This window comes from Felis catus, chromosome B1 (genome assembly GCF_018350175.1).
Source record: "Felis catus isolate Fca126 chromosome B1, F.catus_Fca126_mat1.0, whole genome shotgun sequence".
NCBI classification, from domain to species: Eukaryota; Metazoa; Chordata; class Mammalia; order Carnivora; family Felidae; genus Felis; species Felis catus.
In genome coordinates this window covers 185,141,077-185,154,605 of record NC_058371.1, presented here as the reverse complement: position 1 = coordinate 185,154,605, position 13,529 = coordinate 185,141,077, and the positions used below count along the sequence as shown (strand labels likewise).

Here is a 13,529-nt window from a genome sequence, read left to right as displayed (position 1 = left end):
CACTCGCCCAGTCAGACTGGAGAGAAGGCCTTCTATTCCATGCCTGGGGTTTCTACCTCTCTTGCTTAGGGAAACCTGCCTGAGAAAAAAGCTGATACTCAGGTCAAGAGGAAGCTGATGTTAAAATCGGCACAGTGGTAGAGTGATGCGACAAAACACAGGAGCCCTGTTCGATTTGAATGTTAGATAAATGATGAATAATGTTTGGTATAAGTTTGTCCCAAATACCGCATCGGTCATACTTTTATACTAAAAAAGTACCAATTGTCCATCTGAAATTCAAATTTCCCAGGTGTCCTGTATTTTTATTTGTATTTTTGTTCGCTAAGTGTGGCACAATGGAAGGAAGGTGTCCACGCGATGGAGAAGAAACAGCACGTGCTACCTCTGAGCTTCTGGTTATGCGAGGTCATCGATTCCTTCACTGTCTGAACACTTTGGAACTTCTGTCACCTGTGCCCCAACGCATTCTATCCCATGCAGCGAGTCAGAGGTTCTAAGCCAGGCGGGAAGGACGCAGAGCCAGTCACACCATCACACAAATCCTAAAGGGACAGAAACTGAACGCCATATGCAAATCTAAAAAAGCCAGTGCTGAGGACCTGAACTGGTTTTTTTTCAGAGCCGTAAGAATGCAGCTTGACAGACTTACTGGAATTCATCAGATTCTCCTCAGTCAATGTAAATTTTGTATTATAAAGTCACGGAACGCGAATTCACTTAAACTGTAAAACCCCTTCATGAATACTAACAAACTCTTAAAATTTCAACAAAGATAACTGTTCGTAGACACCAAAAACACAAACACATCTAGCAATTCCAGACTGAGGATCCCAAATTTAAACCGTTCATGACAAATCTCCTTGTAATTTTGTTTGGGAAAAAAAGTCAATTAGCTCCATAGCAAAATTTGCCTTTAGATCAAACCTGGAGCATTGCAGAATAATCAAATTAAAGTAGGAAGAGAGTATAGGAATGAGCAGAACCGAATAACCAGATGGGTAACCATAGGACTGAGCTGGTGTTTAAGGGTAAATGCCCCGTATGTGTGCGTGTGTGTGTGTGTGCGCGCGCGCCTAGGGCATACTATTTACTCAGCATCAAAAATCTCAGGGTAGGGGGGTGCCTTGGCGGCTCAGTCGGTTGAGCGTCCGACTTCAGCTCAGGTCATGATCTCACGGTCTGTGAGTTCGAGCCCTGAGTCGGGCTCTGTGCTGACAGCTCGGAGCCTGGAGCCTGCTTCGGATTCTGTGTCCCCCTCTCTCTCTGCCCCTCCCCCGCTCTTGCTCTGTCTCTCTCTGTCAAAAATAAATAAACATTAAAAAAAATTTAAAAAAAAATCTCAGGGAAATGGACCCAACACATTTATTTGTGATGCCAGGTATATCACCAATGAACAAAACAGGACGTTTGGGAAACAACAACATATATATATATATATATGGGTGTATACAACTGGATTAAAAGAAATGTGATTTATAATATTCCTGAACATAATGTTATGAAAATCCTTTTTTTTTTAAATTTTTTTTAACGTTTACTTTTGAGAGAGAGACAGAGTGTGAGCGAGGGAGGGGCAGAGAGAGAGGGAGACAGAATCTGAAGCAGACTCCAGGCTCTGCACCATCAGCACAGAGCCCAACGCGGGGCTTGAACCTACGAACCGCGAGATCCTGACCCAAGCCGAAGTCGGATGCTTAACCGACTGAGCCACCCAGGCGCCCCTAACGTTATGAATATCTTAACTGTTCCCACATTAATCTATAAATTTAACAAAGCCCCAATCAAAACACCCATAGGTCTGTTTATTTGGGTGGGATCCGAGGAAGGTGTGATAAAATGTAAGTTTTATCTGGAAAAAGTAACAAATAAGAAAGTTGTGAAAAACAAACGCAAAGGGAAGGAGACTAACCTAAACAGATGTCTCAAGTATTATAAAGCCAAAACAGCTAGAGCAGTGTGGTACAACCCCCGGAACTACCCAGGAAGCTCAAGAGAACAGAACAGAAAGTTCATAAACAGATCCACAAATATCTAAGGATTTGTTCAGTGACAAAAGTAAGCACCTAAAATGTGTGGGGGGCGGGGGAATGGATTCATCAGTAAACAACATTGACTACCATTTAGGAGAAAAGAACATAAATGGCGTGGGAGTTTTGCTGGTAAGGAAGCTCTCTACACATTTTGGGATTCCCTGATCCCCCAGTCATTGTAAGGCATCAGTGTGAATAATCCAAGAGTTACCAAGCCTCAGGAATAAGTCTTACCTGTTTCCTTTTTTCAGGGGGAAGTGATGGATCTCCATCCTACAAAGAAACAAATATTACATTTTACTTAAAAACAATATATGTGCTTGGATTCAAAAAAACAAACCAAAGTATGAACTAAATTCAGACCCACCCACTCCTGCCCTCTGCAGTCAATAGTGTCCTGAGCCAAATTCAAATATACTTTAAGAAAAAAGTATAAACGGAACCAGTTATTTTGGAAAAACCTGTAGGAAATCAGTTCCAATGAAACATATATACTTCTTTTTTTTAATGTTTTTATTATTTTTATTTTTCAGAGAGAGAGAGAGAGAGAGAGAAAGACAGAGCATAATCGGGGGACAGGCAGAGAGAGAGAAAGAGAGAGAGAGAGAGACAAAGAATACGAAGCAGGCTCTAGGCTCTGAGCTGTCAGCACAGAGCCCAACATGGGGCTCAAACTCATGACCTGTGAGATCACGATCTGAGCCGAAGTCAGACATTCAACCGACGAAGCCATCCAGCCATCCTTATACTTTCTAAAACTATGTGAAACAAATAAACTAGATTTATCACAATTATTTTTGAACAGAGCCAAAACTAAGATAATATTTCATTTGGGTTGAGTTGAATTCGTCTTTTAAATAGTTAGATCCAAAGGAATAATAGTGGACCCACACATGCTTGAGTTTGCTCTACTGGCGGAACACTTTTAGTGGGTAGGGAAGAAGGGACATGCTCAAAATAAGCAAGAATTAACTGAGCTCTTCCAGTCCACAGGCTTTCTGTCTTAAAAGGATCTGATTCCTCTCCCTCTTGTGCCACCTGGGAATAAAGAGAATTCAGGTTCAGGTGAATGTGTAAATGTTCAGTAAACTCTTCTATCTGATGCTGCCCGTGTGTAAGTCGACCGTATTTTAACCTGCAGAATCTTTCTACTCTATTTCTGTTCCAGGACAATGATCCCAGTGCAGACAGCTAAACGTTAGCCATAGCGTTAGCACCCCAAAACAGAGACTGTATCTGTGAGAGAAAAAAGTAGGAAGCAAAATAGGACTCTGCAGTTGGTGTCTTCCATTTCAGTGTGATCTGTATCCTTAAAAATCCTGCCACATGAAGACCCAGAGAGAATCTAAATGCTCAGGACAAAGGAAACGTTAAAGAAATTATGGGAAACTTACTCTGCAACTGGTTTTTAAAAATGAATTGAATCTGTACGTGTGGCCTAGAGAGAGGTCCCAAATAAAGTACTGAGTGAAAAGAGCAAATGTTGGAACAATATTCACACAGCGCTGTTCAACAGCACTCTGCAATGATGGAAATGTCCCAGATCTAACTGTCCAATACAGTGGCCACCATGGAAATCTATACCAACATAATCCAATATGGCAGCCATCAGCCAGCCACCTATGGTGACTGGCCCCATGAAGTGTGATGACTGAGCCTGATGAAGGGAGTTTTCAATTCTATTGGATTCTAATTAATGTGAAATGAGATTTAAATAATCACATGTTACTAGTGGCTTCTAGTGCAGATTTATAATATGAATCCTCTTTTAAAAGCCCCATAAAAGGGTGCCTGGCTGGCTCAGTCGGTAGAGCATGCCACTATTGATCTCCAGTTGGTGAGTTTAAGCCTTACCTTGGGTATAGAGATTACTGAAGAAAAAAAAAAAACAAAGATAAAAAGTCCAATACAAATAAATTAATAAGTAAGCACATATAAACACACATAAACACATAGGTATATATGCCTATTTCACGGGTGCCAAAGCAGGTGGCCTGTATCAGCTAGCGACTAGGGCTGGGCTGTGGAGGAAACGGGTGACAACTTTCACATCTTAATATTTCCACTTTGGAACTATTTGAATGTAATCCTTTTTTTTTTTTTTTTCCTTTTTTTTTTTAAAGAAATGGCATGTCAAAAATCCCTGCTTTATTTATTTTTTTAAATTTTAATTCCAGTGTAACCCACTTTGTGTCATAAGGGGACAAGGACGTCACCGTGACGTAACACGTACGATCAACTCTCGATATTTCTTCTTCAGGGATTGGTGGCGCTCTCGAAGCTGATTGGCCATGAGTTTGTACTGGTCCCTTTCTTGCTGGCATGTGTCCAGCTCCTTGGAGAGGATCAGCAGAGCCTCCTTTTTACTCTCCAGCTTTCTTTTACACACTAGGTACTGCAAAACAAACAAATCCAAGCCGTTGGTCAAAAACATCAACGGACCTCCGTTTGCCACACGACGTATTTAATAGACCCCGTGGGACTGGTTTCGTTTTGTCGCCTTTTTTATTTTTAGAGGTCATATACCCAGAGACATCAGTGAATGACATGTGCACCTAAAGAGGGCTACGGTACATGATGTATTCCTCTCGTGACAGAACCAAAAAGCCTTATATGTTTGTGAACTTTGGCAAACTGGGATAAATAGATAAAATCATTTAACCGACGTATAACGCAAAAAGCAAAATATTTTTTTTAAAAAATGACACAGATAGATAGTTGGAACCAAATTTTGTTTTAAAAGGATGTATATATCCAGATAAGATTATGTAAAATCGTATTAAAATGTAATGGAATGATATATACAGAAAGACTATTCAATACAAATTTTGAAAAAAAAAATGTTATTAACAACTCTTGGTAACAAAAGTATTTGCATGTGTTTTTAAAGATTTTATTCTTTATGCTTTTCTGTGTTCTCTAGAATAAGCCCTTATGACTATTCTATAATTAAAAAAATACAAAAATGGTTATTAAAAATAACTTAATTGAATTATATATCATTGCAATAGATTTCACTTGTCCATTCAGCCCAGCAGACATTTTCTCACCTGAGAACATTTGTTCACTAACTCCACCAAGATATGTACAACTTCCGTGGTTCCAATGCAGGCACCCACCCCCCCGAGACCCACTCCCCAGAGACCCACTCTGTGAGCTAAGTATTTTAGCCACACTTTGAATTACCCCCTAACAGTTGAGTGTACCTAGCTGAAACTCTTCTTCAGAGATACAGGATATCTTTGTCCCTCCTTCTCCCCATCACCACGCCCCTCCCCCCCCCCCCACCCTGACCATGAACTACCCTCACCTGATAATCATCCACCACCTGGGCCACTGTGAGCCCAACTGGGACTCTTTTACTTTTATTGGATATATTGCACCGTCTGGCGTTATTCACATATGTGAAATGTGGCATTAAATACCTTTTGAATTTGCCCCGTAAAAGACCAAATTCAGAGCATTCATGAAAACAATTTATAGTTTCATTATACACTCTGACATGAGCACTTTGTCATTATGGACGCTCACACAAAGCAGAGAGAGAATCAGCGCTCCCGTACCATTGGAGTCAATGCTCTTTTATGGACAAAAAGCATTACTCATATATAGTGCTTGCTTGGAACTGACTTTGTTAAGTTCAATTTCAAATAAATGAAAGGGGAAAAAGAGAGTTTTGTGCATTAGCACAATTTTTTTTTCCTTAAAAAAAAAAAAAGTAATTGCTTAGCTTTAAAAACAAAGGGGAAAGAAAAGCCATTCTGAGACGGATTTGCGTTCTAAGGGAGGACACTTCCACCTTGGGTGAATCTTATTCCTGGCAGTAATGAGGTTGGAATCCTGCCTTAAAGCGTCCTGGATTTTTAAGACGTTGACATCGCCTTCATGGAAGCAAAATGGTTGTATTGCCACTGTGATTTTTCAAGAGTAAAATCCCCAGTGAGTAAATATCAGAGGAGAGTGGCTCAAAAACCCTAAACGGCAACATCCTAAAAGAGGTATTGAGATTTCACAGGAAAAATCCCATTTACACACAATTTAGCCGATCTGCCCTTGTGCCTCCGGTTCTGCGGCCGAGATCAGAGGCCTGGGTTGTCAGTGCTGTTAGTCCTGGTGGCAGGAAGATGGCCACCCTTGTCCCTCCAATTGATCAGATCCAAATCTGAGGCCCCAAAGATACTTAGTCTCCCAACTTTGGGGAAGAAAACCCCAGTTGCATGGAGACGCCGTAAGGTGCCGTAGGCAAGACTGGCGGTAACAGCCGGTCTACTGAAGGAGAACAGGGAAGGGCCACCACCTAAGGGCAAAGTGGAAATTCAAGTTTCCTGACCTCGAACTGCAGTCTGATGGGATCAGAGAGAGAAGCTGCTTCTCTCCCAAGGCAAGGTCCAAATCAGGCCTCGGAAGCTGTGAGTAAGAGGACTCCCTTCCCTTGGGTCTAAGGTGCCCGGCAGGAAACAGGCACAGAGGCCTTTGCCAAGGCCCCGTGACCTGGGATTTGACGAGTGCAGTCCTGCAGTTCTAGTCCCTTCAGGGCATGGAAAAACAGGACAGTTATTCCTTCACCAAAGGGGAAGAAAGCAAACTCATTCTGTACGGAACCTAGAGCCCCAGCAACAAAAGGGTGGTCTCGAGGAAGCCACTGCTGGACTGCTCTTCCTTCTGCTATGGTCTAGAACAGCCAACTGCAAAAACTGCATTGTGTCACTTATTTTTATCAGTAGAACCCTCAGGCTGGAGCCTCATTGCTGCAGCAGCTCAAAGTGGTGCTGCCCCGGTGAAGGTGGGGACACCTCCCCCACAGCGCCCTGACCCCGGTGCGGCAGCACCAAGAAGGAACGCTAGAAAACGCTGCTCTACGTCCCCCCGGGATGCTCATGAAAATGCGGGTTCCCGGCCCCAGCTCAGACCCACTGACTTGGAAGTTAGAACCCCAACTACAGTCTGGGGAACCTGAGAAGCCAGCGGCAGCCCACGGGTCCAAGGGCGAGGCAGGCTCTCGGGACTGTTCCAGGGATATCTGAGCCACTTTGTGTAGAAGAGAACGGTTCTGAATAACTGCAAGCATGGACTATGTTTTATTGCATCTGATCAAAGAGCTTACATGTATTATTAAAATAACAATAGAGGGGCGCCTGGGTGGCTCGGCTGGTGAAGCGTCCGACTTCGGCTCAGGTCATGATCCTGCCGTTCCTGAGTTCGGGCCCCGCATCCAGCTCTGTGCTGACAGCTCAGAGCCTGCAGCCCGCTTAGGATTCTGTCTCCCTCTCTCTCTCTGACCCCCCTGCCACTTGCGCTCTGTCTCTCTCAAAAATAAATAAACACTTAAGAAAAAATAACAACAGAAAACTCTGGAAGGGTTATGTGTGTGGAGGGGATGATACTGGGGAATGGGATGGAATTTCTTGTACTCGTTCTAAAATGGTGATAGTTTAGTCCCTATGGAAGCTGTTAACATGACCCATTTCGTATCCCTCCAATTGGAAACAAACAGCAACAACAACAAAAACTGCAAGGAAAGGAAAAGGTCCCCAAGAGCCTCCTTGTTGGCAGCTGTGAACAACAAGCAAGTGCATGACTCCAGCCCCAGCCCTGGTGGCGGGGCGGGGGGGAAGGGCAGAGGGAAGGCGGGGGGGGGGGGGGGGGGGCAAAAATAGAAGCCAGACAAGCCAAGTTACCGTACTTGAGACATTTCAGCTCCTAAAGGAGGATGATGGAGGAGGTGGACAGCAGAAAATCACCAGGCAGAGCCAGAAGGCCTCCATCCAGAAGCAGGTCTAGTGAGAAGCTAATCATGAACTTTGGGGACCCTGGGAGAGCCACAGAACAAACATACACTGCCTGGTCCTCGGTTTCTTCCCTTGGAAAATGAGAGGGGTTCCCAGGTGCCCTGTAACTTGAGCAACCCACGATTTTAACACCACCATCCAATAGCAATGGGGGTAAAGGGTGTCTGAGAAAACACTGGGGGTGAGGGGCTCCCATCCAGGAAGTATGACTCACTTCAAACACCCCAGAAATCTCTTCTTCTGCCTTATCTAGGATGGAGCTGGCTCAATGATTTCCAGAGACAGGCCAGGACAGTGGCAGTTCCAGAATCTCTAGGTAGCAGAGGCTAAGGACACTACCTGGTTGCAAAGGGTGCTGGGCTGAAGCTGTGTTTGCAATAACGATGTACGATAAAACGAGAAAAGGCCAATGTCTATGTGGTCGACGTTAGTGTCTCCCTCTGACATGTCCAGTTCTCCTTTCCTTCCAGGCACATGGCAGGACTGTCCCTCGTCATGCTCTGGAGTGAGATAGAGCCATGTTACTTGCTTTATCCAGTAAAGTGGGCCTGGAAGGGACACGAGGGACTCCCAGGGTGAAAGCACTGAAGAGCCAAGGTAAGAACCACCAAGCCTTCTCCTTCCCTGCCACAACACATATTGCTATGGAGACGTCACAAGAACAAAAGAGCCTGCAGTGTGGTACCCACATGGCAGACAACTGCCCTGATGAGTCATCTGGGTCCATGGAGAAATTTACATGATCCAGAAGTAAAACTTTGTGGTTGTTAAGGTACAGAGATTTGGGGGAGGTGTTTGTTACCGCAGCATAACTTAGCCCATCCTGGCTCATACAGTCCATGTCAAAGAAAAGGAGCACAGGGAGCCTGGTGGAGATTAGATTTGTGCACCCCACCCCTCACTGTGCTGCTGCTGAATCACCACAACGATGAAGACACACAAGTATTATTATCATCACTATTAACAAAAACCAAAGTTTTTGTGACAAATGCTTTCCATGTATGTGTGCCTTTAATCCTCACAGCAATCCCGTGAGGTTACTCTGCTGTCATCACATTCATTGTCTAACGAGGAAATGAACTTGAAATAAAAGAGTTCATGTAATGTGCCCAGGGATGGACAGAGTCAGAATTTGAACTTAGATCTTTGTAGGGCCAACCCCTTGAACCCCCAAATCCTGAAAAACTAAGCATTCTGTGAAAAAGAAAGAAAGAGAGAAAAAGAAAGAAAGAAAGAAAGAAAGAGAGAGAGAGAGAAAGAAAGAAAGAAAGAAAGAAAGAAAAGAAAGAGAGAGAAAGAAAGAAAGAGAGAGAGAAAGAAAGAGAAAGAAAGAAAGAAAGAAAGAAAGAAAGAAAGAAAGAAAGAAAGAAAGAAAGAAAGAAATCCTCAGAATATTCATGGAGTTGGTCACTACGTTGAGTCAGTATTCCCAGCACAAGGAGCTATGGGAGGGCAGTTCTGAATTTGGCTACGTTTTAGACCTAGAACAAATGAGTGAAACCTTTATCTCTTCGCCCCCTCCCCTCTAGATCTAGGGGGCCTGCCTCTTCTTTCCTCAGATTCTAGGCCTGAAGGAAGAAGGAAAAAAAAAACAAAAACCCAAACCAAGAGGATCCACAAGCATCTCTCCCCTGTGCTTTTTGGGAGGGAGCCAAGTGGAAGCAATAAGTTTTCTATCCACTTACAAGAAATGGGATAAACTAACGGTGTCAGAAAAGAATCAGAGGGCTGTTTCCTCCAAAGAGGCTTGGTCGGAACAGTCTTGTGTAAGCTGTAGCTGGTCTCAGCCACTCATTCAACAAATATTTTCTAGGTGCCTTCTCTATGGGAGGCACTGAGCCAAACATCGGTCTCCCCAAGGGATAAATGGTCCTGTTGATTTTGAAAATGAAAAACATGATACCTGGATAACAAATCTTATTTCCACAATCCCTTATGGGTTTTTCTGAATCTCCCGACGTTCAGAAAACTGAAGACATGTTCACATCCCATTAGTGACCTCAGCTGACGTGAGGGTGTTTATTCTTTTTTTTTTAAGTTTTATTTATTTTGAGAGGGAGAGAGCACATGTATACAAGAGGTGGGGGGGGAGGTGAGAGAGAGAGGGAGAGGGAGAGGGAGAGGGAGAGAGAGAGAGAGAGAGAGAGAGAGAGAGAAAGAGAGGGAGAGAGAGAAAATCCAAAGCAGGCTCCACACTGTCAGCGTGGGACCTGATGTGGGGCTCAAACTCATGAACCGTGAGATCATGACCTGAGCCAAAATTAAGAGTTGGATGCTTAATCGACTGAGCCACCCACGTACCCTAGATGTGAAGGTGTTTATGGTCTCTATGCCACTAAATGTCAATATTCATACATTTGCTGAAGACAAATCAATGTGTTTGATTATTGACTAGTCACTGCCCTGGAGTTTGCTGGGGCCAATACACAATGTACCATATGCTTAAGGCATTTCCTCTCAGATTCCAATAACTCCAGGAACTGAAACGCCTCTGGGGCCCAAGGAGTTTAGACACAGGGAACCTGACTTTTATTTGAAAGTCACCCTTGCAAATCTCTACACAGTCTTGATGACATGTGTGTGACTAAAGTCCAATCTTTCTTGGACAATAATTGTCCCACACCTAAGCATTTATTGGATATTGACTTCCTCACATAGGCCAGGAAAAACTAAAAGTACATTACATGCAGAAAATCTTCAAGCTGCCTTAAATGCTATGTGTCTATTCCCATAGCCTCCTATTTTCTTTATTATTTAGAATTAGCATTGAATGCTGGAGCTGTGATAAACCTCACAGGTAACCCAAGCGACTTGCCCGACTGCAAAGAACAAGGTTTCTGGCCTAATAGTGTTTTCCAAGTGGTGGGTCACGACACATTAGTCTGGGTAGTGAAATTAATTCACCTGCAATGTCATTTTCTTTAAAAAGAAGAAAAAAAGATGCGGAACAGAAGATATCCGTGTGCATCCCATGAAGGTAAGCATTGTTTCACCAAGCTTTTCTTTTGGAGCATGTGTGTAGGAATAAACACACGTATCTGCATATCTTCACACATTTAGTGTGGACTGCCACTCTAAAAGCCTATAAACCACTATTCTGTAAAAAGCCACCCTGCACATGTATTCATTCATTCGATGGATGTTTCACAAAGGCCTCCAAAGGAGGCAAGAGTGGGATGGAGGTTGGTTTTATGGGCAGGGGAGGAAAACTACATAAAGGAGATGACACTTGATGCATTTTGAGAGTTGAGTGGGCATCATGGCGCCCAAATAAAGGCCATTATGTCATGGAGATAATTAGTTCTTTGGGACTGAGGCACAACCCTGATTAATTAATACCTGCTCGGCCCCCCTCACTGGGCTTCAAACGGAAGGTGCCATGCTAAAATTGGACTTTGTAAACTTTTTCAAAATTCAAGGTACTACGTTCATGGCACTTAAAGCGAACGAAACACTTTCACAGACATTCTCTCATTTGATGGTCAGCATTGTATGACAAGTGGGACAAAAACTGTTTTCCTCATTTTAAAAAAGAGCTGAGATTGTCTTCCTCTGAGTCACAGAACTAACTACTGTCAGCTCAAACCAGGACTCTGACGTACAAATTCCAGGCTCTTTTTAGTATGCTATATTGGTCCCAAATACATTAGTAGCAGGTCCACACATTACCTCTCTTAGATCTAACCATATTAAAAAAAAATGTCTATGTATTTTTGAGAGAGACAGAGACAGAGAGAGAGCAGGGGAGGGGCAGCAGAGAGAGACAGAGAGGGAGACAGAGAATCTTCCACACTGACAGTGCAGAGCCCAGCGTGGGGCTCGAACTCTTGAACTGTGAGATCTTCACCTGAGTTAAAACAGGAGTCGGACCCTCAACCGACTGAGCCTCCCAGGCGTCCCAGGGTCTAACTACATTTTTAACCAAACGCTCTCAGAGATAACTGTGTACTCGGAGTGGTGCATTTTGACTCATAGTGTGTTGAGGCCTCGTTTGGAAGACAGGTGGCCCTCCTGGGACCCTTTTCAATCATATTCCACGGGGAAGGACTGAGGCGCAAGAGGCCACCTAGCCATCTGCTCGGTCACCAACCAACTCCGTCCCGGAGAGTTCTGGCCGCCTGTGTACTGATGAACACACTGGGCTCTTCGCCGGCTGAGTCACGTGGACAAGACGCATAGTTTTTCAAAGGGCACTTGCCACACGGTTACGTAAGCTGTGACTCAGGCCCCGGACCCTCTTCTCTTCATTCACTCAAAACCTTACCCCCCTCAACCAAGAGGATCGCCTTCAGTCCAATGGGCTTTCCTGTCATCTCTTGCTGGTTTCATCCAAGTTGGTGTCACCAGCTCAGCCTCTCACCTGCGTTCACTCTCGTCTCTGACTCTGTGTCTCCATCTGAACATCTGAGAGGCAGCTTCAACTGAACCCTCACTATCCCCTTGAACTTGCCCTGCCCTGAATCTTCCCCATTGGGAAGTGGTACAAACCATGTTTGGTTTTCCATTAAACCTTGGAGTCCTCCTTGCCTCTTTTCTTTTGCTCGAAAACCTCATTTGCTTCATCAGCTAATGCCATGGGCTCTACCTTCACAGGGTATATTGAATCAGGTACTGCTCACCCACTTCCCCCACTCTCACTCTTGTTCCAGCCACCATCATCTTTAAGTTTATTTATTTTGAGAGAGAGAGAGAGAGAGAGAGAGAGAGAGAGAGAGAGAGAGAGAGAACAAGTGGGGGAAGGGAATAGAGAGGAGAAAGAGAGAATCCCAAGCAGACTCTGCACTGTCAGCATGGAGCCCCATGTGGGGCTCGAACTCATGAGCCATGAGATCATGACCTGAGCCAAAATCAAGAGCCAGACACTTAACCGACCGAGTCACCCAGGCGCCCCCGCCATCATCTCTTGATTAGACCGTGGCCCCAGCCTCTTGCTTCACACTGTCTGCTTCTACCCACCTACAGTCCCTGCTCCGTGTCATAATGAGAATGATGCTTCTTAACAGAAAGCAGATGGTGACATGTAGTGACTCAAAGTCCCCCACGGCCTCCCATCACATTTAAAACAAAACCCAAAGTCCTCCCACTTACCCTTGCTCACTGCTCTCCAACCTCACTGGCCTCCTTGCTGGTCTATGACCACATCAAGCCCACTCCAACCTCAGGGCCTTGGCATTGCTGCTTCCTCTGCTTGGATTGCAGACTTGTTCCCTGGCTTCCTTCAGATCTGTTGTTAACGTCTCCTTCTCAGGAAGTTCGTCCCCGTCTGCAAATACCCAGACTCTCAATCCTCTTACACGGTGTTACTTTCCTTCATTGCACTTAATACTTGATCTTGAGTTATGTAACTGATGACTACTGGTTTATTTTCAACATCTCCCTCTCCATGGCCACGAGTGCTTTGCTTTTTCATTCTAGGTGCCCCACATTCAGAATGGTGCACGGTATATAGCTGGTGCTCAATACATACATATAACGAATGAGAAAATGTCATGCATTATCTTACTATATCTCACTATAGCCTCAAGGGTGTGTGTGACATGTGTGGTTTTATCCCCATTTTGTGGATTCTCAAACTCGCAGCTGGTAAAGACCACAAGAATCACCTAAACCAGACCCCTAATCATACACGTGTGGAAACTGGAACCCAGACCGTGCACTGACTTACCCAGGGCTGACTAGTAGGACCCAGAGCTGGACCTAAGCTGAG

The 13,529-nt window shown here is 44.3% G+C and overlaps 1 protein-coding gene across 11 annotated transcripts in view; it reads right to left on the bottom strand.

Annotated features, from left to right (window-relative positions):
* Positions 1-13,529, bottom strand: part of CCDC149 (coiled-coil domain containing 149) — a 100,641-nt gene that overhangs the window by 61,142 nt on the left and 25,970 nt on the right. For 10 of the 11 annotated variants that reach the window (XM_023253246.2, XM_023253249.2, XM_045056530.1 and 7 more), the window contains exons 2-3: positions 4,267-4,428; positions 2,268-2,306 (exon numbers count right to left, since the gene is read on the bottom strand). In XM_023253246.2, the coding sequence (XP_023109014.2) occupies positions 2,268-2,306; positions 4,267-4,428 (201 nt within the window). Of the gene's footprint in view, positions 1-2,267; positions 2,307-4,266; positions 4,429-12,910; positions 13,355-13,529 lie in introns of those variants that run through there. The other variant, XM_019829683.3, reaches the window with a different exon arrangement.